Here is a 19,949-nt window from a genome sequence, read left to right as displayed (position 1 = left end):
CAAATAAGGAAGCAAAAACTTTACACAATATTCTCACAAGGCTCTGTACAGCTGCAATAAAACTTCCCTACTTTTATATCCCATCCTCTTGCAATCGATACCAGCATTCCATTTGCCTCCCTATCACTTGTATCTGCTATCGAAGTGTGTTTGACCAGAGGCTGGTGACAGTGGAGGCTAAAAGTGATCAGTTTAATTGGGGTACTCTGTACCTGCTCGAACTGTGAAGCTGCCAGCATTGGACAAAAATATCAATGTTAAACGCTGGGTTTTGGGAGAAATTAAGGTATTTTAGTAAAGGCGCTTAGAATCAATTAGCACCATGTTCTTGTGAAATTCAGATGTTTAAATCCTTCTTTGATTGCAGTTTCTTAAAATAAAATGTCAGATGGAAAATTAATCCAAGTGTTTTGAGTGATCTGTAGAAATGGGGTAACCAGGTGGCCAATGAAAGTTAAGGGTTTATACCAGTGAAACTGCTTCTAAATACTCACATGGAATTTATAACCGCAAAAAGATGACAAAATATCACAGGGAGACAAACGTTGTGGAGAGGAAATGCACGGTCAGAGTTTTTATTAATGCAATTTATTTATTGTGTTTTTCCAAATGATTTATTCAACTCCCATCAAATGCTATCATTTTTTCACGCCTTCTTCCAATTTCCCTCAAATCACTCCAAGTTTCAATGATTAGAGTTGTTAAAAACCTTCTTTTCCTGTCCTTTCCACCCCAAACCAATTCCCTCTGACATGAGCGTGAGTTCAGCACTGAGTTAACCCGGGACAGGAGTAGGAATCACACAGCTTCGACCCAAGCTGCTGAACTCGATTCTGAAGCTCGATTCTGCCACTCCCCACAGCACTTTCCATTGGCAGAGCAGTGTAGGATCCACACCCTGAGCAGGAAAGTGAAACTAGAACATTACAGTGAGATCGGGAAACTGCTCAACAGGAACTGGCATCTCTAACCCGGTGAGTGTGTAAATTAGTACATATAGCTAATTAATGAGTGTGGAAATGACTCTAACGGCATTCGGTGCAAGAATTAGTGTAACTATAGTTAGCGAGTGAGAATTAGTACGAGTGTAGTTAATAAATGAGGATCAGTCAGAGTGTACAGTTGTGAGTGGGAGGATAACTGTCCTTGTGTAATCCGCATTTTTCATTCTGTGCCTGTTCCTGATGCTTTTTAATGATGTTTAACACAATTTCTAATTAAGATCCATATATTTGTCTGTGTTTGATTAACTTAACATTGAAGGAGTGCTATTTCTGGGAGTTGGTGGGTGATTCATGAGGCACAACATGTCGCACCTTGCAACAGGCTGTGCCTTTGACAAGAGGTGCCGGGGGCCATTTCGTCTAGTCCACATATGGGAGGCGCTGGCATTCTGAGTAGAGGCAGAGAATGCCAGAGATCTGAAATACAAGGAAGGTCTATTCAATGTCTCGGGATTATCAAGTTTGGAGCCCATTAGAGTTCCATTTAGCTGATCAGATCACTGCTCATCCTTTGCAAGAGAAGTCTTAACCTCGATAAAAGCAAAATACTGCGGATGCTGGAATCTAAAACAAAAACAGAAAATGCTGGAAAATCTCAGCAGGTCTGGCAGGATCTGTGGAGAGAATAGAGCCAATTTTTCCAGTCTGGATGACCCTTCTTCAGAGCTAAGAGCAAAGAAAATCAGAAAAGATTTATATTATTGGGGGTGGTGGAAGGGCAATAGGACAATGTAAATGATAATGAAGAAAGCTGAGAGGAGTGCTAAAAGGGTCCATTAAGTGATCAGAATGTGTGAATAACAGAACAAAGGTACAAACTGTCAAGGGACTGCCTGAGGAATATACAGTTGCCCTGAAAGGGGAGGGGGAGGGTGTTTGGGGGAAAGACAGAGAGTGAGAATGGAATTCTCACAACACCAGGTTGAAGTCTGACCAGTTTATTTGATAGTAAATCCACAAGCTTTCGGAGACGCCGTTCCTTTGTCAGGTGTGTGGAAAGTTCTGTTCAGAGAAGGGCATTTAAAGGCACACACAGTTTACAGGCTCCCAATACAGGGCCCGCTCTGGTGCAGGTCAGCACTGCCAGGCTGCCCAGTGCCAAGCTGGCAGTCCCAACCTATGCCAGGGGGACTGTACTAGGAAACTGTCTAGGCATGTCACCCTCTCCTCCCCATGGCTAAATTTAACTTTGCACCCCTGGAGGGATCCCCTCAACTGTTTTTAAATATCTTCTGTAAACCTCGCTGGCATGCTGTCATGTCAGCTTGCTTTGTATATTCAGAGAGAGATGGGGAAGCATGTGGCAGGAGGTACTGGGCAAAGCATAAAAATTTATTCAAATCCGTTAAAATGAGGTTCTCGCCCTTTGTGGTCATGAACCTTGTGATGTCACCGGTGGGGAAAATTGGAGAGAATCGTGTTTCCCAATCCTGACCTGATTTTCCGCCTGAGTTCTTGTTCTCCCTGGCGAATGCGAGCTGAAAATTGCTGCTATATTGTAGAGGATTTGGACTGGATTGAGGAACTGAGAAAGGTTCCTGTAATAGATGTCTACAATCAAGATTGTTACTGTTAAATACATGGTCATTTTTACATCAAACTATGCTGTTGGCCAATAATATAAGTGGTTTTCTTTCAGACCGAGTCTCTATGATAGAGTGACTCTCCAAATGGAGATAGATTCTCTCCTTCAAAATCTTCTCCAGTAGCTTCCCAACCACAGATGTGAGACTCACTGGTTTGTAGTTCCCTGGCTTGTCCTTACAACCTTTCTTAAATATTGGGGACATATTAACTGTTCTCCAGTCCTCTGGCAACTCTGTGGTGAACACAGTAAGAAGTCTCACAACACCAGGTTAAAGTCCAACCAATTTACTTGATAGTAAACTCACAAGTTCTGGGGTTTGACCGTTCGTCAGGTGAATGGAGAGTTCTGGCCTCAGACAGAGCATATAACAGTACGCACAGTTTACAGAATACTGATTAGAATGCAAGTCTTCACAGCTAACCTGCTATTCAAGTTTTAAAGATGCAGACAATGTGAGTGGAGAGAGCATTAGGTTAAAGAGATGTGTATTGTCTCCAGACAGTACAGTAAGTGAGATTTTGCAAACCCAGGCAAGTCGTGGGGGTTACAGATGGTGCGACATGAACCCAAGATCCCGGTTGAGACCGTCCTCATGTGTGCGGAACTTGGCTATCATTCTCTGCTCAGCGACTCTGCGCTGTCGTGTGTCGTGAAGGCCGCCTTGGAGAACGCTTACCTGAAGGTCAGAGGCTGAATGCCCATGACCGCTGAAGTGTTCGCCAACAGGAAGGGAACAGTCTTGCCTGGTGATTGTCGAGCGATGTTCATTCATCCATTGTTGTAGCATCTGCATGGTCTCCCCAATGTACCATGCTTCGGGACATCTTTTCCTGCAGCATATCAGGTAGACAACGTTGGCCGAGTTGCAAGAGTATTTACCGTGTACCTGGTGGATGGTGTTCTCACGTGTGATGATGTCATCCGTGTTGATGATCCGACATGTCTTGCAGAGGTTGCTGTGACGGGGTTGTGTGGTGTTGTGGTCACTGTTCTCCTAAAGGCTGGGTATTTTGCTGCGAACAATGGTCTGTTTGAGGTTGTATGGTTGTTTGAAGGCAAGAAGTGGGGGTGTGGGGATGGCCCTGGCGAGATGTTCATCTTCATCAATGACATGTTGAAGACTCCAGAGAAGATGTCGTAGCTTCACCGCTCTGGGGAAGTACTGGACAACGAAGGGTACTCTGTCCACTGTGTCCTGTGTTTGTCTTCTGAGGAGGTCGGTGCGGTTTTTCTCTGTGGCGCGTCGGAACTGTCGATCAATGAGTCGAGCACCATATCCTGTTCTTATGAGGGCATCTTTCAGCGTCTGGAGGTGTCTGTCACGATCCTCCTCATCTGAGCAAATCCTGTGTATATGGAGGGCTTGTCCATAGGGGATGGCTTCTTTAACATGTTTAGGGTGGAAGCTGGAGAAGTGGAGCATTGTGAGGATAGCTGTGGGCTTGCGGTACAGTGAGGTGCTGAGATGAGCGTCTTTGATGGAGGTGCATGTGTCCAAGAATGCAACCGATTCCGGAGAATAGTCCATGGTGAGTCTAATGGTAGAGTCTGATGGTGAATAACCTCACTTACTGTACTGTCTGGAGACAATACACTTTGATTTGATTTATTATTGTCACGTGTATTATTATACAGTGAAAAAGTATTGTTTCTTGCACACTATACAGACAAGACATACCGTTTATAGAGAAGGAAAGGAAAGAGTGCAGAATGTAGTGTTACAATCATAGACAAAATGCTTGTAGTCAAAAATCAACTTAGTGCAAAGTAAGTCCATTCAAAAATCTGACGGCAGCAGGGAAGAAGCTGTTCTTGAGGTGGTTGACACATGACCTCAGACTTTTATATCTTTATCCCGACAGAAGTAGGTGAAAGAGAAATTGTCCGGGGTGTGTGGGGTCCTTATTTATGCTGGCTGCTTTTCCGAGGCAGTGGTAAGTGTAGACAGAGTTAATGGATGGGAGGCTGGACCTCTGGATTCGCAGCCCAATGACATTACCACAAGGTCACTCTCTCCTATCAACATCTGGAAACTCTGCTTTTATCTATACCATTTTTCATCATTTTAAATATTTCATATCACCCAGGAATGTGTTGAATATGAGAAGAAGGGCCTGAGACGGAGCCATATACAAAAAACACCAATCATGGTTCACAGTCCCAAATCTTTGGGATTTAAGATTTAAAACTTAAGATATACTGGTCCCAAAATAACAAAAGTGAGTTTTCAGTGTTTTCTGTTCCATGTAGAAAGTGTGTGCTACTTTGCACACGGTTTGCTGTGGTTTACAGGGCACTGTAACTCCTGAGCAGTATTTTACGTACAGCATTTTACCAAAAATGAGTAAGTCAGAGTCAAGGAGCAAACGACCCAGGGATGTGATGATAGTTGAACAAAATGTCACAATCTTGGATAGACTGAAAAATGGTGCCAGTACGAGCGTGTTGGCCAGAAAATACACCATCAACAAATTCACAATCAGGTACAATCAGGAATTAAAAATCACTGCCGGTGTTAATGTTTCTCATTGTCATACTGTCGGGTTAACTGTTTAGAGTCGGAAAGATCCACATTTAGAGGAAATGGAGAATTCATTAAATGTGTGAATCGAGGATCATAAACAAAGGATTTTGGTTAATGGTCTAATCATTTAAAATAATGTACAGTACACAAAGAATAGTAAAGCAGGTAATGCTGGTGTCACCAGTGATGATGAAGGTGGTGCAAAGGGCCTCTCCTTTGACTTCTAATGGATTCTCAGCCAGTACTGGGGGTTTGATTGTGTTAAAAAAGCATTTTGCGCTGTAGAATGTGAAGTTGGTGGTGAGGCTGATTCAGCTGACATTGCATCTGCAGGAGAGTTTCCCCAAAGAACAAAGATAAGTACAGCACAGGAACAGGCCCTTCGTCCCTCCAAGCCTGCACCAATCACGATGCCTGCCTAAACTAAAACAACAGGCACTTAGTAGTCCATACCCTTCCATTCTCATCCTATTCATGTATTTGTCTAGTTGCCCCTTAAATGCTGCTATCGTACCTGCTCCCACACCCTCCCCAGGCAGCACATTCCAGACATTCACCATCCTATGTGTAAAAATACTTGCCTAACACATCTCTAAACTTTTCCCCAAGCACCTTGAACCTATGTCCCCTAGTAGTTGACTTTTCTATCTAGGAAAGAGCATCTGACAATCTGTAGAAATGGGGTAACCAGGTGGCCAATGAAAGTTCAGGGTTTATACCAGTGAAACCGCTTGTAAATACTCACATGGAATTTATAACCACAAAAAGATGACAAAATATCACAGAGAGACAAACGTTGTGGAGAGGAAATGCACGGTCAGAGTTTTTATTAATGCAATTTATTTATTGTGTTTTTCCAAATGATTTATTCAACTCCCATCAAATGCTATCATTTTTTCACGCCTTCTTCCAGTTTCCCTCAAATCACTCCAAGTTTCAATGATTAGAGTTGTTAAAAACCTTCTTTTCCTGTCCTTTCCACCCCAAACCAATTCCCTCTGACATGAGCGTGAGTTCAGCACTGAGTTAACCCGGGACAGGAGTAGGAATCACACAGCTTCGACCCAAGCTGCTGAACTCGATTCTGAAGCTCGATTCTGCCACTCCCCACAGCACTTTCCATTGGCAGAGCAGTGTAGGATCCACACCCTGAGCAGGAAAGTGAAACTAGAACATTACAGTGAGATCGGGAAACTGCTCAACAGGAACTGGCATCTCTAACCCGGTGAGTGTGTAAATTAGTACATATAGCTAATTAATGAGTGTGGAAATGACTCTAACAGCATTCGGTGCAAGAATTAGTGTAACTATAGTTAGTGAGTGAGAATTAGTACGAGTGTAGTTAATAACTGAGGATCAGTCAGAGTGTACAGTTGTGAGTGGGAGGATAACTGTCCTTGTGTAATCCGCATTTTTCATTCTGTGCCTGTTCCTGATGCTTTTTGATGATGTTTAACACGGTTTCTAATTAAGATCCATATATTTGTCTGTGTTTGATTAACTTAACATTGAAGGAGTGCCATTTCTGGGAGTTGGTGGGTGATTCATGAGGCACAACATGTCGCACCTTGCAACAGGCTGTGCCTTTGACAAGAGGTGCCGGGGGCCATTTCGTCTAGTCCACATATGGGAGGCGCTGGCATTCTGAGTAGAGGCAGAGAATGCCAGAGATCTGAAATACAAGGAAGGTCTATTCAATGTCTCGGGATTATCAAGTTTGGAGCCCATAGAACATAGAACATAGAACATTACAGCGCAGAACAGGCCCTTCGGCCCACGATGTTGCGCCGACCAGTTAAAAAACAATGACCCTCTAACCTAAACCAAACCCTTTCCATCCATAAACCTACCCACGGATCTCTTAAACGCCCCCAAACTAGGTGCATTTACAACTGCAGCAGGCAGGGCATTCCAATCCCTCGCCACCCTCTGGGTAAAGAACCTACCCCTGACATCTGTCCTATAACTACCACCCCTTAATTTAAAGCTATGCCCCCTCGTGCTAGCTTTCTCCATCCGAGGAAAAAGGCTATCACTGTCCACCCTATCTAAACCTCTAATCATCTTATATGTTTCAATAAGGTCCCCTCGTAGCCGCCTTCTTTCTAATAAAAACAACCTCAAATCCCTCAGTGTCTCCTCATAGGACCTCCCCTCCATACCAGGCAACATCCTGGTAAACCTCCTCTGCACCCTCTCCAATGCCTCCACATCCTCCCTCTAATGTGGGGACCAGAACTGCACACAATACTCCAAGTGCGGCTGCACCAGAGTTGTGTACAGTTGCAACATGACGCTGCGGCTCCGAAATTCAATCCCCCTACCAATAAACGCCAAGACACCGTATGCCCTCCTAACAACCCTATCTACTTGATTCCCAACTTTCAGGGATCTATGTACACATACACCTAGATCCCTCTGTTCATCCACACTATTCAGAGTCCTACTGTTAGCCCTATACTCTACACATCCGTTATTCCTGCCAAAGTGAATTACCTCACACTTTTCCGCATTAAACTCCATCCTCCACCTCTCGGCCCAGCTCTGCAACTTGTCCAAGTCTCCCTGTAGACTAAGACACCCTTCCTCACTATCTACCACACCTCCGACTTTGGTGTCATCAGCAAATTTACTAATCCACCCAACTATACCCTCATCCAGATCATTTATAAAAATTACAAACAGCAGTGGCCCCAAAACAGATCCCTGAGGCACACCACTCGTAACTGAACTCCATGTCGAATACTTACCATCAACCACCACCCTCTGTCTCCTATCCGCCAGCCAATTCCTGATCCAATTACCTAAATCACCCTCAGTCCCATACATCTGCAATTTCTGCAGAAGGCTTCCATGGTGAACCTTATCAAACGCCTTACTAAAGTCCATATATACCACGTCAACTGCCTTACCCCCATCCACCTCTTTGGTCACTTTCTCAAAAAACTCAATAAGGTTAGTAAGGCACGACCTACCCTCCACAAAACCATGCTGACTATCTCTAATCATTTCATTACTCTCCAAATAACTATAAATCCTATCCCTAATAATTTTTTCTGAAACCTTGCCCACAACAGAAGTAAGACTCACCGGTCTATAATTCCTGGGTAAGTCTCTATTCCCCTTCTTAAACAATGGGACAACATTCGCTAACCTCCAATCTTCTGGCACTATACCAGTGACCAACGACGACCTGAAGATCAGAGCCAGAGGCTCTGCAATCGCCTCCCTTGCCTCCCAGAGAATCCTAGGGTAAATCCCGTCCAGCCCAGGGGACTTATCTATTTTCAAACCCTCAAGAATATCTAGCACATCCCCCTTATCAACTGCAATACTGTCCAGTTTACAACCCTGTAACCCAGTGTTCTCCACAGCTACATTTATGTCCCCCTGCGTGAACACCGAAGAGAAATATTGGTTCAATGCCTCTCCAATCTCTTCCAGTTCCACACATAAATTCCCACTGCTGTCTCTAACTGGCCCTAATCTTGCCCTAACCAACCTTTTGTTCTTAACATATCTATAGAATGCCTTAGGATTCTCCTTAATCCTATCAGCCAAAGTCTTCTCATGTCCTCTTTTAGCCCTTCTTAACTCTCTTTTTAACTCCCTCCTAGCCAATCTAAAGCTTTCTAGTGCACTACCTGAGCCCTCAAGTCTCATCCGGACATAAGCCTCCTTTTTCTTTTTAACCAGCGAATCAACTTTCCTAGTGCACCACGGTTCCCTAGCTTGACCAATTCCTCCTTGCCTGACAGGGACATACATATCAAGGACTCGCAGTAGCTGCTCCTTGAAAAAACTCCACATTTCGGATGTTCCCAGTCCCTGTAGTCTCCTAGTCCAACCTATGCTTCCTAATTCTCTCCTAATAGCCTCATAATTACCCTTCCCCCAGCTAAAACTACTGACCCGAGGTTCATGCCTATCCCTTTCCATCACTAAGGTGAACGTAACCGAATTGTGGTCACTATCACCAAAATGCACCCCAACTTCCAAGTCTAGCACCTGGTCTGGCTCATTTCCCAGCACCAAATCCAATATAGCCTCACCTCTAGTTGGCCTATCAACATACTGAGTCAAGAAACCTTCCTGCACGCTTTGTACAAAAACTGACCCCTCTAATGAGCTAGAGCTACAGCTATTCCAATCAATATTAGTAAAGTTAAAGCCCCCCATAACAATTACCCTATTACTTTCACTCCTATCCAGGATCGTCTCCGCAATCCTTTCCTCAACCTCTCTAGAACTTTTAGGAGGTCTATAAAAGACTCCCAACAGGGTGACCTCTCCTCTCCTATTTCTAACCTCAGCCCATACTACCTCAACAGACAAGTCCTCATCAAACTTCCTCTCTGTCACTGTGATACAGTCCTTGACTAATAATGCTACCCCTCCCCCGCTTCTACCTCCTTCTCGACTCCTACTGAAGCATTTGAACCTCAGAACCTGCAACAACCATTCCTGACCCTGCTCTATCCATGTCTCTGAAATGGCCACAACATCAAAGTCCCAGGTACTGATCCACGCTGCAAGTTCATCCACTTTATTGCGAATACTCCTCGCATTAAAGTATACGCATTTCAAACCCTGCTCCGCCCCACCCCCACAATGCCGTGCATTGCAGTCCCCATCTATGCCCCCCCCACTTTCACCCCCTCTACTCAGGATCCCACCCTGATTAGGGTTCCATTTAGCTGATCAGATCACTGCTCATCCTTTGCAAGAGAAGTCTTAATCTCGATAAAAGCAAAATACTGCGGATGCTGGAATCTAAAACAAAAACAGAAAATGCTGGAAAATCTCAGCAGGTCTGGCAGGATCTGTGGAGAGAATAGAGCCAACTTTTCCAGTCTGGATAACCCTTCTTCAGAGCTAAGAGCAAAGAAAATCAGAAAAGATTTATATTATTGGGGGTGGTGGAAGGGCAATAGGACAATGTAAATGATAATGAAGAAAGCTGAGAGGAGTGCTAAAAGGGTCCATTAAGTGATCAGAATGTGTGAATAACAGAACAAAGGTACAAACTGTCAAGGGACTGCCTGAGAAATATACAGTTGCCCTGAAAGGGGAGGGGGAGGGTGTTTGGGGGAAAGACAGAGAGTGAGAATGGAATTCTCACAACACCAGGTTGAAGTCTGACCAGTTTATTTGATAGTAAATCCACAAGCTTTCGGAGACGCTGTTCCTTTGTCAGGTGTGTGGAAAGTTCTGTTCAGAGAAGGGCATTTAAAGGCACACACAGTTTACAGGCTCCCAATACAGGGCCCGCTCTGGTGCAGGTCAGCACTGCCAGGCTGCCCAGTGCCAAGCTGGCAGTCCCAACCTATGCCAGGGGGACTGTACTAGGAAACTGTCTAGGCATGTCACCCCCTCCTCCCCATGGCTAAATTTAACTTTGCACCCCTGGAGGGATCCCCTCAACTGTTTTTAAATATCTTCTGTAAACCTCGCTGGCATGCTGTCATGTCAGCTTGCTTTGTATATTCAGAGAGAGATGGGGAAGCATGTGGCAGGAGGTACTGGGCAAAGCATAAAAATTTATTCAAATCCGTTAAAATGAGGTTCTCGCCCTTTGTGGTCATGAACCTTGTGATGTCACCGGTGGGGAAAATTGGAGAGAATCGTGTTTCCCAATCCTGACCTGATTTTCCGCCTGAGTTCTTGTTCTCCCTGGCAAATGCGAGCTGAAAATTGCTGCTATATTGTAGAGGATTTGGACTGGATTGAGGAACTGAGAAAGGTTCCTGTAATAGATGTCTACAATCAAGATTGTTACTGTTAAATACATGGTCATTTTTACATCAAACTATACTGTTGGCCAATAATATAAGTGGTTTTCTTTCAGATCGAGTCTCTATGATGGAGTTGGTTGATTCAGACGGAGCCACCAACAATTCTCCAGGTACCTCTCATTGTTTAGCTTCTTACATTTTGATGTAGACCCAAGCCTCGAATCAAACCCAGGCGCTGGGAGCTGTGAAGCTACAGTGCTAGCCACTGTGCTACCGTGTCGCCCACAGTGTGAGATCACAGTGGTGATTTGGCCCACAGTTTCTCACTTGTATGCAACCTATATCCATCCAATGGAGAAAACTACTCCAGGCTGCATCAAGAACCAGTACAAAACTCATGCACTCAGTATAGCTCAGGACTGACGTGTTAAACTCATTTTCTAGCTGCGCTCGCCCCAAGGTCAGCAAATACCACCCAAGGTCAATAGACCTTTGGATGGTACGTGTCCTGCCTGCTTCGATTTTTGTGACATGCGGGATGAGAATTGGCCATGCTAAAAAATTGCCCCTTAGTGTCCTGAGATGTGTAGTTTAGAGGGATTAGTGGGTAAAATATATAGGGATGTGGGGGTAGAGCCTGGGTGGGATTGTGTTCGGTGCAGACTCGATGGGCCAAAGGGCCTCTTTTTGCACTGTAGGGTTCTATGATTCTATGATTTACTGTATATTCCCTATCTGTATTAGACCTTCCAAAATGCATTACCTCATATTTGTCCGGATTAAACTCTATCTGCCATCTCTCCGCCCAAGTCTCCAACTGATCTCGATATATCCTGCTGTATCCTCTGATAGTCCTCACCATTATCCGCAAATCCACCAACCTTTGTGTCGTCCGTAAACTTAACAATCAATCATTCAAATCATTTATAAATATTTTAAACAGCAAAGGTCCCAGCACTGATCCCTGAGGAACACCACTTGTCAAGCTCTTCATTCCAAAACACCTTTCCACTGCTACCCTCTGTCTTCTTTGACCGAGCCAGTTTTGTATCCACTTTGCCAGCTCACCTCTGATCCCATGCGACTTCACCTTCTGCACCAGTCTGCCATGAGGGACCTTGTCAAAGGCTTTACTGAAGTCCATGTAGACAACATCCACTGCCCTACCCTCATCAATCATCTTTGTCACTTCCTCGAAAAGTTTGATCAAGTTCGTGAGACACAAACTCCCCTTCACAAAACCATTTTGTAGTATACTTCCTTGTCAAATTACTCCTTCCAAAGTGCACCCCACATTTTTCAGGATTGAATTCCATCTGCCACATATTTGCCCATTTGATCATTCCGTCTATATCTTCCTGTAACCTAAGACTCTCAACCTCATTGTTAACCACTCGGCCCATCTTTGTGTCATCGGCATGTGAAACATATTGCTCCCTCCCCCCCACATAGTCAACTATGTCCTTTATATAAATGATGAACAATAGGGAGCCCAGCACGGATCCTTGTGGTATGCCACTGGTCACTGGCCTCCAGCTGCTAACACAGTCGTCTGTCACCACCCTCTGTCACCTACCGCTAAGCCAATTGTGAATCCACCTTATCAGATCATCCTTTATCACATGTTCATTAGCCTTCTTAATCAGTCTCTCATGTGGGACTTTGTCAAAGGCTTTGCTGAAATCCATGTAAACTACATGAACACGCTTGGTTACATGCTCAAAAAATTCAATCACATTTGTTAGGCATGACCTCCCTCTGATGAAACCATGCTGAATATCCCTGATCAAACCTTGACTCTCCAAATGGAGATAGATTCTCTCCTTCAAAATCTTCTCCAGTAGCTTCCCAACCACAGATGTGAGACTCACTGGTCTGTAGTTCCCTGGCTTGTCCTTACAACCTTTCTTAAATATTGGGGACATATTAACTGTTCTTCAGTCCTCTGGCAACTCTGTGCTGAACACAGTAAGAAGTCTCACAACACCAGGTTAAAGTCCAACCAATTTACTTGATAGTAAACTCACAAGTTCTGGGGTTTGACCGTTCGTCAGGTGAATGGAGAGTTCTGGCCTCAGACAGAGCATACAACAGTACGCACAGTTTACAGAATACTGATTAGAATGCAAGTCTTCACAGCTAACCTGCTATTCAAGTTTTAAAGATGCAGACAATGTGAGTGGAGAGAGCATTAGGTTAAAGAGATGTGTATTGTCTCCAGACAGTACAGTAAGTGAGATTTTGCAAACCCAGGCAAGTCGTGGGGGTTACAGATGGTGCGACATGAACCCAAGATCCCGGTTGAGACCGTCCTCATGTGTGCGGAACTTGGCTATCATTCTCTGCTCAGCGACTCTGCGCTGTCGTGTGTCGTGAAGGCTGCCTTGGAGAACGCTTACCCGAAGGTCAGAGGCTGAATGCCCATGACCGCTGAAGTGTTCGCCAACAGGAAGGGAACAGTCTTGCCTGGTGATTGTCGAGTGATGTTCATTCATCCATTGTTGTAGCATCTGCATGGTCTCCCCAATGTACCATGCTTTGGGACATCTTTTCCTGCAGCGTATCAGGTAGACAACGTTGGCCGAGTTGCAACAGTATGTACCGTGTACCTGGTGGATGGTATTCTCACGTGTGATGATGGTATCCATGTCGATGATCCGGCATGTCTTGCAGAGGTTGCTGTGACAGGGTTGTGTGGTATTGTGGTCACTGTTCTCCTGAAGACTGGGTAGTTTGCTGTGAACGATGGTCTGTTTGAGGTTGTGTGGTTGTCTGAAGGCAAGAAGTGGGGGTGTGGGGATGGCCCTGGCGAGATGTTCATCTTCATCAATGACAAGTTGAAGACTCCAGAGAAGATGTCATAGCTTCACCGCTCCGGGGAAGTACTGGACAACGAAGGGTACTCTGTCCACTGTGTCCTGTGTTTGCCTTCTGAGGAGATCAGTGCGGTTTTTCTCTGTGGCGCGTCGGAACTGTCGATCAATGAGTCGAGCACCATATCCTGTTTTTATGAGGGCATCTTTCAGCGTCTGGAGGTGTCTGTCACGATCCTCCTCATCTGAGCAGATCCTGTGTATACGGAGGGCTTGTCCATAGGGGATGGCCTCTTTAACGTCATTCAGGTGGAAGCTGGAGAAGTGGAGCATTGTGAGGATAGCTGTGGGCTTGCGGTACAGTGAGGTGCTGAGATGAGCGTCTTTGATGGAGGTGCATGTGTCCAAGAATGCAACCGATTCCGGAGAATAGTCCATGGTGAGTCTAATGGTAGAGTCTGATGGTAAATAACCTCACTTACTGTACTGTCTGGAGACAATACACTTTGATTTGATTTATATTGTCACGTGCATTAGTATACAGTGAAAAAGTATTGTTTCTTGCACACTATACAGACAAGACATACCGTTTATAGAGAAGGAAAGGAAAGAGTGCAGAATGTAGTGTTACAATCATAGACAAAATGCTTGTCGACAAAAATCAACTTAGTGCAAAGTAGGTCCATTCAAAAATCTGACGGCAGCAGGGAAGAAGCTGTTCTTGAGGTGGTTGACACATGACCTCAGACTTTTATATCTTTATCCCGACAGAAGAAGGTGGAAGAGAATGATCTGGAGGAGGGAACCGAGTGTAGGGTGTCGAAATTTGCTGATGACACCAAGATTGGGGGAACGGCAAATTGTGCGGAGGTGTGGAGAGTCTGCAGAAGGATCTAGATAGGCTGGGCGAATGGGCCAGGAACTGGCAAATGGAATTTAATGTTGGCAAGTGTGAGGTGGTCCACTTTGGTAGGAATAATGGTAGGAAGGACTATTACTTACGTGGCGAAAAACTGCAGCAGGCGACGGTGCAGAGGGATCTCGGGGTCCTTGTGCATGAGTCGCAAAAACCCAGCTTGCAGGTGCAGCAGGTGGTCAGGAAGGCGAATGGGATGCTGGCCTTCATAGCGAGGGGGATTGAATATAAAAGTAGGGAGGTCTTGCTGCAGCTGTATAGGGCATTGGTGAGGCCGCAGCTGGAGTACTGTGTGCAGTTTTGGGCGCCGCACCAGCGCAAAGATATTTTGGCCTTGGAGGGAGTGCAGAGGAGGTTTTCTAGGCTGATACCGGAGTTGAGGGGGTTGAGCTATGAGGAGAGGCTGAATAAACTAGGCTTGTACTCGGTAGAGTTTAGAAGAATGAGGGGAGATCTCATTGAGACGTATAAGATGATGAATGGGATGGATAGGATAGAGGTGGAGAGACTTTTCCCGCTCAAAAAAGACAGTAGGACTAGGGGGCACAGCCTCAAGATAAAGGGGGGGCAGTTTAGAACGGAGTTGAGGAGGAACTTCTTCACTCAAAGGGTGGTGAATCTCTGGAATTCTCTGCCCATTGAAGTGGTGGAGGCTGCCTCGCTAAATATTTTTAAGACGCGGGTTGATGGGTTTTTGATAACAGAGGGGATTAAGGGTTATGGGGAGAAGGGGGGAAAGTGGAACTGAGCCATGACAGATCAGCCATGATCTTATTGAATGGCGGGGCAGGCTCGAAGGGCTAGATGGCCTACTCCTGCTCCTATTTCTTGTGTTCTTGAGAAATTGTCCGGGGTGTGTGGGGTCCTTAATTATGCTGGCTGCTTTTCCGAGGCAGTGGTAAGTGTAGACAGAGTTAATGGATGGGAGGCTGGACCTCTGGATTCGCAGCCCAATGACATTACCACAAGGTCACTCTCTCCTATCAACATCTGGAAACTCTGCTTTTATCTATACCATTTTTCATCATTTTAAACATTTCATATCACCCAGGAATGTGTTGAATATGAGAAGAAGGGCCTGAGACGGAGCCATATACAAAAAACACCAATCATGGTTCACAGTCCCAAATCTTTGGGATTTAAGATTTAAAACTTAAGATATACTGGTCCCAAAATAACAAAAGTGAGTTTTCAGTGTTTTCTGTTCCATGTAGAAAGTGTGTGCTACTTTGCACACGGTTTGCTGTGGTTTACAGGGCACTGTAACTCCTGAGCAGTATTTTACGTACAGCATTTTACCAAAAATGAGTAAGTCAGAGTCAAGGAGCAAACAACCCAGGGATGTGATGATAGTTGAACAAAATGTCACAATCTTGAATAGACTGAAAAATGGTGCCAGTACGAGCGTGTTGGCCAGAAAATACACCATCAACAAATTCACAATCAGGTACAATCAGGAATTAAAAATCACTGCTGGTGTTAATGTTTCTCATTGTCATACTGTCGGGTTAACTGTTTAGAGTCGGAAAGATCCACATTTAGAGGAAATGGAGAATTCATTAAATGTGTGAATCGAGGATCGTAAACAAAGGATTTTGGTTAATGGTCTAATCATTTAAAATAATGTACAGTACACAAAGAATAGTAAAGCAGGTAATGCTGGTGTCACCAGTGATGATGAAGGTGGTGCAAAGGGCCTCTCCTTTGACTTCTAATGGATTCTCAGCCAGTACTGGGGGTTTGATTGTGTTAAAAAAGCATTTTGCGCTGTAGAATGTGAAGTTGGTGGTGAGGCTGATTCAGCTGACATTGCATCTGCAGGAGAGTTTCCCCAAAGAACAAAGATAAGTACAGCACAGGAACAGGCCCTTCGTCCCTCCAAGCCTGCACCAATCACGATGCCTGCCTAAACTAAAACAACAGGCACTTAGTAGTCCATACCCTTCCATTCTCATCCTATTCATGTATTTGTCTAGTTGCCCCTTAAATGCTGCTATCGTACCTGCTCCCACACCCTCCCCAGGCAGCACATTCCAGACATTCACCATCCTATGTGTAAAAATACTTGCCTAACACATCTCTAAACTGTTCCCCAAGCACCTTGAACCTATGTCTCCTAGTAGTTGACTTTTCTATCGAGGAAAGAGCATCTGACAATCTGTAGAAATGGGGTAACCAGGTGGCCAATGAAAGTTAAGGGTTTATACCAGTGAAACTGCTTCTAAATACTCACATGGAATTTATAACCACAAAAAGATGACAAAATATCACAGGGAGACAAACGTTGTGGAGAGGAAATGCACGGTCAGAGTTTTTATTAATGCAATTTATTTATTGTGTTTTTCCAAATGATTTATTCAACTCCCATCAAATGCTATCATTTTTTCACGCCTTCTTCCAATTTCCCTCAAATCACTCCAAGTTTCAATGATTAGAGTTGTTAAAAACCTTCTTTTCCTGTCCTTTCCATCCCAAACCAATTCCCTCTGACATGAGCGTGAGTTCAGCACTGAGTTAACCCGGGACAGGAGTAGGAATCACACAGCTTCGACCCAAGCTGCTGAACTCGATTCTGAAGCTCGATTCTGCCACTCCCCACAGCACTTTCCATTGGCAGAGCAGTGTAGGATCCACACCCTGAGCAGGAAAGTGAAACTAGAACATTACAGTGAGATCGGGAAACTGCTCAACAGGAACTGGCATCTCTAACCCGGTGAGTGTGTAAATTAGTACATATAGCTAATTAATGAGTGTGGAAATGACTCTAACGGCATTCGGTGCAAGAATTAGTGTAACTATAGTTAGTGAGTGAGAATTAGTACGAGTGTAGTTAATAAGTGAGGATCAGTCAGAGTGTACAGTTGTGAGTGGGAGGACTGTCCTTGTGTAATCCGCATTTTTCATTCTGTGCCTGTTCCTGATGCTTTTTAATGATGTTTAACACGGTTTCTAATTAAGATCGATATATTTGTCTGTGTTTGATTAACTTAACATTGAAGGAGTGCCATTTCTGGGAGTTGGTGGGTGATTCATGAGGCACAACATGTCGCAGCAGGCAACAGGCTGTGCCTTTGACAAGAGGTGCCGGGGGCCATTTCGTCTAGTCCACATATGGGAGGCGCTGGCATTCTGAGTAGAGGCAGAGAATGCCAGAGATCTGAAATACAAGGAAGGTCTATTCAATGTCTCGGGATTATCAAGTTTGGAGCCCATTAGAGTTCCATTTAGCTGATCAGATCACTGCTCATCCTTTGCAAGAGAAGTCTTAACCTCGATAAAAGCAAAATACTGCGGATGCTGGAATCTAAAACAAAAACAGAAAATGCTGGAAAATCTCAGCAGGTCTGGCAGGATCTGTGGAGAGAATAGAGCCAACTTTTCCAGTCTGGATGACCCTTCTTCAGAGCTAAGAGCAAAGAAAATCAGAAGAGATTTATATTCTTGGTGGTGGTGGTGGAAGGGCAATAGGACAATGTAAATGATAATGAAGAAAGCTGAGAGGAGTGCTAAAAGGGTCCATTAAGTGATCAGAATGTGTGAATAACAGAACAAAGGTACAAACTGTCAAGGGACTGCCTGAGAAATATACAGTTGCCCTGAAAGGGGAGGGGGAGGGTGTTTGGAGGAAAGACGGAGAGTGAGAATGGAGAAATGGAAAATGGAAGTGAGAATGAAGGATGATAAAAATAGGATGAAATGAAGAAATGAAATAGAATGGAAATGGAATGCAGATGGTGGGATGAGCTCATGCTCTGAAGTTTTTTGAACTCAATGTTCAGTCTGGAAGGCTGTAAATTGCCCAGTCGGAAGATGAGGTGCTGTTCTTCCAGTTTGTATTGGGGTTCATTCGACCACTGCAAAAGGCCAAGGACGGCCATGTGAACAGGAGGAGCAGGATGGTGTCTTGAAATGGCAAATGATAGAGAGGTCTGGGTCCTGCTTGCAGACAGACCGAAGGTGTTCATTGAAGCGCTCACTCAGTGTGCGTTTGGTCTTTCCAATGTAGAGTCGACCACAATGAGAGCAGCAAATGCAATTGTCCAGATTAAGGGAGGTGCAAATGAAGTGCTGCTTCATCTGAAAGAAGTGTTCAGAGCCAGGGATGGTAAACAGGAAGGAGGTACACAGGCAGGTGTTGCACTTTCTACAATTACATGGGAATGTGCTGTGGGCAAGGGGTGACGTGTTGGGTGTGATGGAGGAGTGGACCAGGCTATCCTGGAAGGAACAATCCCTGTGGAATGCTGACAGGGGGAGAGAAGGGAAGATGTGTTGAGTGGTGGCATTATGCTGGAGTTGGTGGAAATGGTGGAGGATGATCTTTGAATGTGGAGGCTGGCGAATGAAAACTGAGGACAAAGGGACTCTTTCCTGGTCCTTGGAGGAAAGGGATGGAGGGAAGAGAGCAGTGGCCTGGGGGATGGGGCTGATGCGGTTGAGAGCCCTGTCAACCACAGTGGGTGGAAAATCATGATTGAAAAAGAAGGAAGACATATCGGCAGCGCTATTTTGGAAAGTGGCATCATCAGAACAGGGGAGGTGATGGTCTAGTGGTATCATCGCTAGGCTATTGATCCAGAAACTCAACTAATGTTCTGGGGACCCGGGTTGGAATCCCACTATGGCAAATAGTGGAATTTGAATTCAATAAAAGATATCTGGAATTAACAATCTGATGACCATGAAACTATTGTGAATTGTCAGAAAAGCCCATCTGATTCACTCATGTTCTTTAGGGAAGGAAATCTGCCACCCTTACCTGGTCTGGCCGACATTTGACTCCAGACCCACAGAAGTGTGGTTGACTCTTAACTGCCCTTGGGCATCTAAGGATGGGCAATAAATGCTGGCCTGTCAGAGGCACCCATGTCCCACGAATGAATTAAAAGAAAATGCAGTGGAGGCAAAGGCACTGAGAGAATGGGATGGAATCCTTACAGGATGCGGGGTGCAAAGAGCTGTAGTCAGGGTAGTTGTGGGAGTCGGTGGGCTTGTAATGGATACTGGTGGACAGTTTATCACCAGCAATGAAGACAGAGAGGTCAAAGAAAGGAAGAGTAATGTCAGAGATGAACCCTGTGAAGGTGTTAGAGGGGTGGAAATTGGAAGCAAAGTTGATAAGTTTGTCCAGGTCCAGGCGAGAGCATGAAGCGGCACTGAAACAGTCGTTGATGTACCGTTGAAGGAGTTGTGGGAGGGGGCTCGAGTTGGACTGGAACAGGGAATGCTCACATAACCCATGAAGAGACAGGCATAGCTAGAACCCATGTGGGTGCCAATAGCCATGTGGGTGCCCATTGTGCATGAGTCGCAAAAACCCAGCCTGCAGGTGGTCAGGAAGGCGAATGGGATGCTGGCCTTCATAGCGA

The 19,949-nt window shown here is 44.9% G+C and overlaps 1 protein-coding gene across 1 annotated transcript in view; it reads left to right on the top strand.

The window, feature by feature from the left end:
• Positions 1-6,099: 6,099 nt before the first annotated feature.
• The window catches only part of LOC145357821 (nuclear GTPase SLIP-GC-like), a 133,948-nt gene continuing 120,098 nt past the window's right edge, over positions 6,100-19,949 (top strand). The window contains exons 1-2 of the mRNA XM_080211343.1: positions 6,100-6,341; positions 10,965-11,021. Of these exons, the coding sequence (XP_080067469.1) occupies positions 10,976-11,021 (46 nt within the window). The 5' untranslated portion in view covers positions 6,100-6,341; positions 10,965-10,975. The remainder of the gene's footprint in view (positions 6,342-10,964; positions 11,022-19,949) is intronic.

The sequence above is a fragment of the Carcharhinus amblyrhynchos genome, chromosome 24 (assembly GCF_965287045.1).
Source record: "Carcharhinus amblyrhynchos chromosome 24, sCarAmb.v2.hapA, whole genome shotgun sequence".
NCBI lineage: Eukaryota > Metazoa > Chordata > Chondrichthyes > Carcharhiniformes > Carcharhinidae > Carcharhinus > Carcharhinus amblyrhynchos.
Note: the sequence above shows the minus strand (reverse complement) of the source record. Positions and strands in the feature narration are given on the sequence as shown.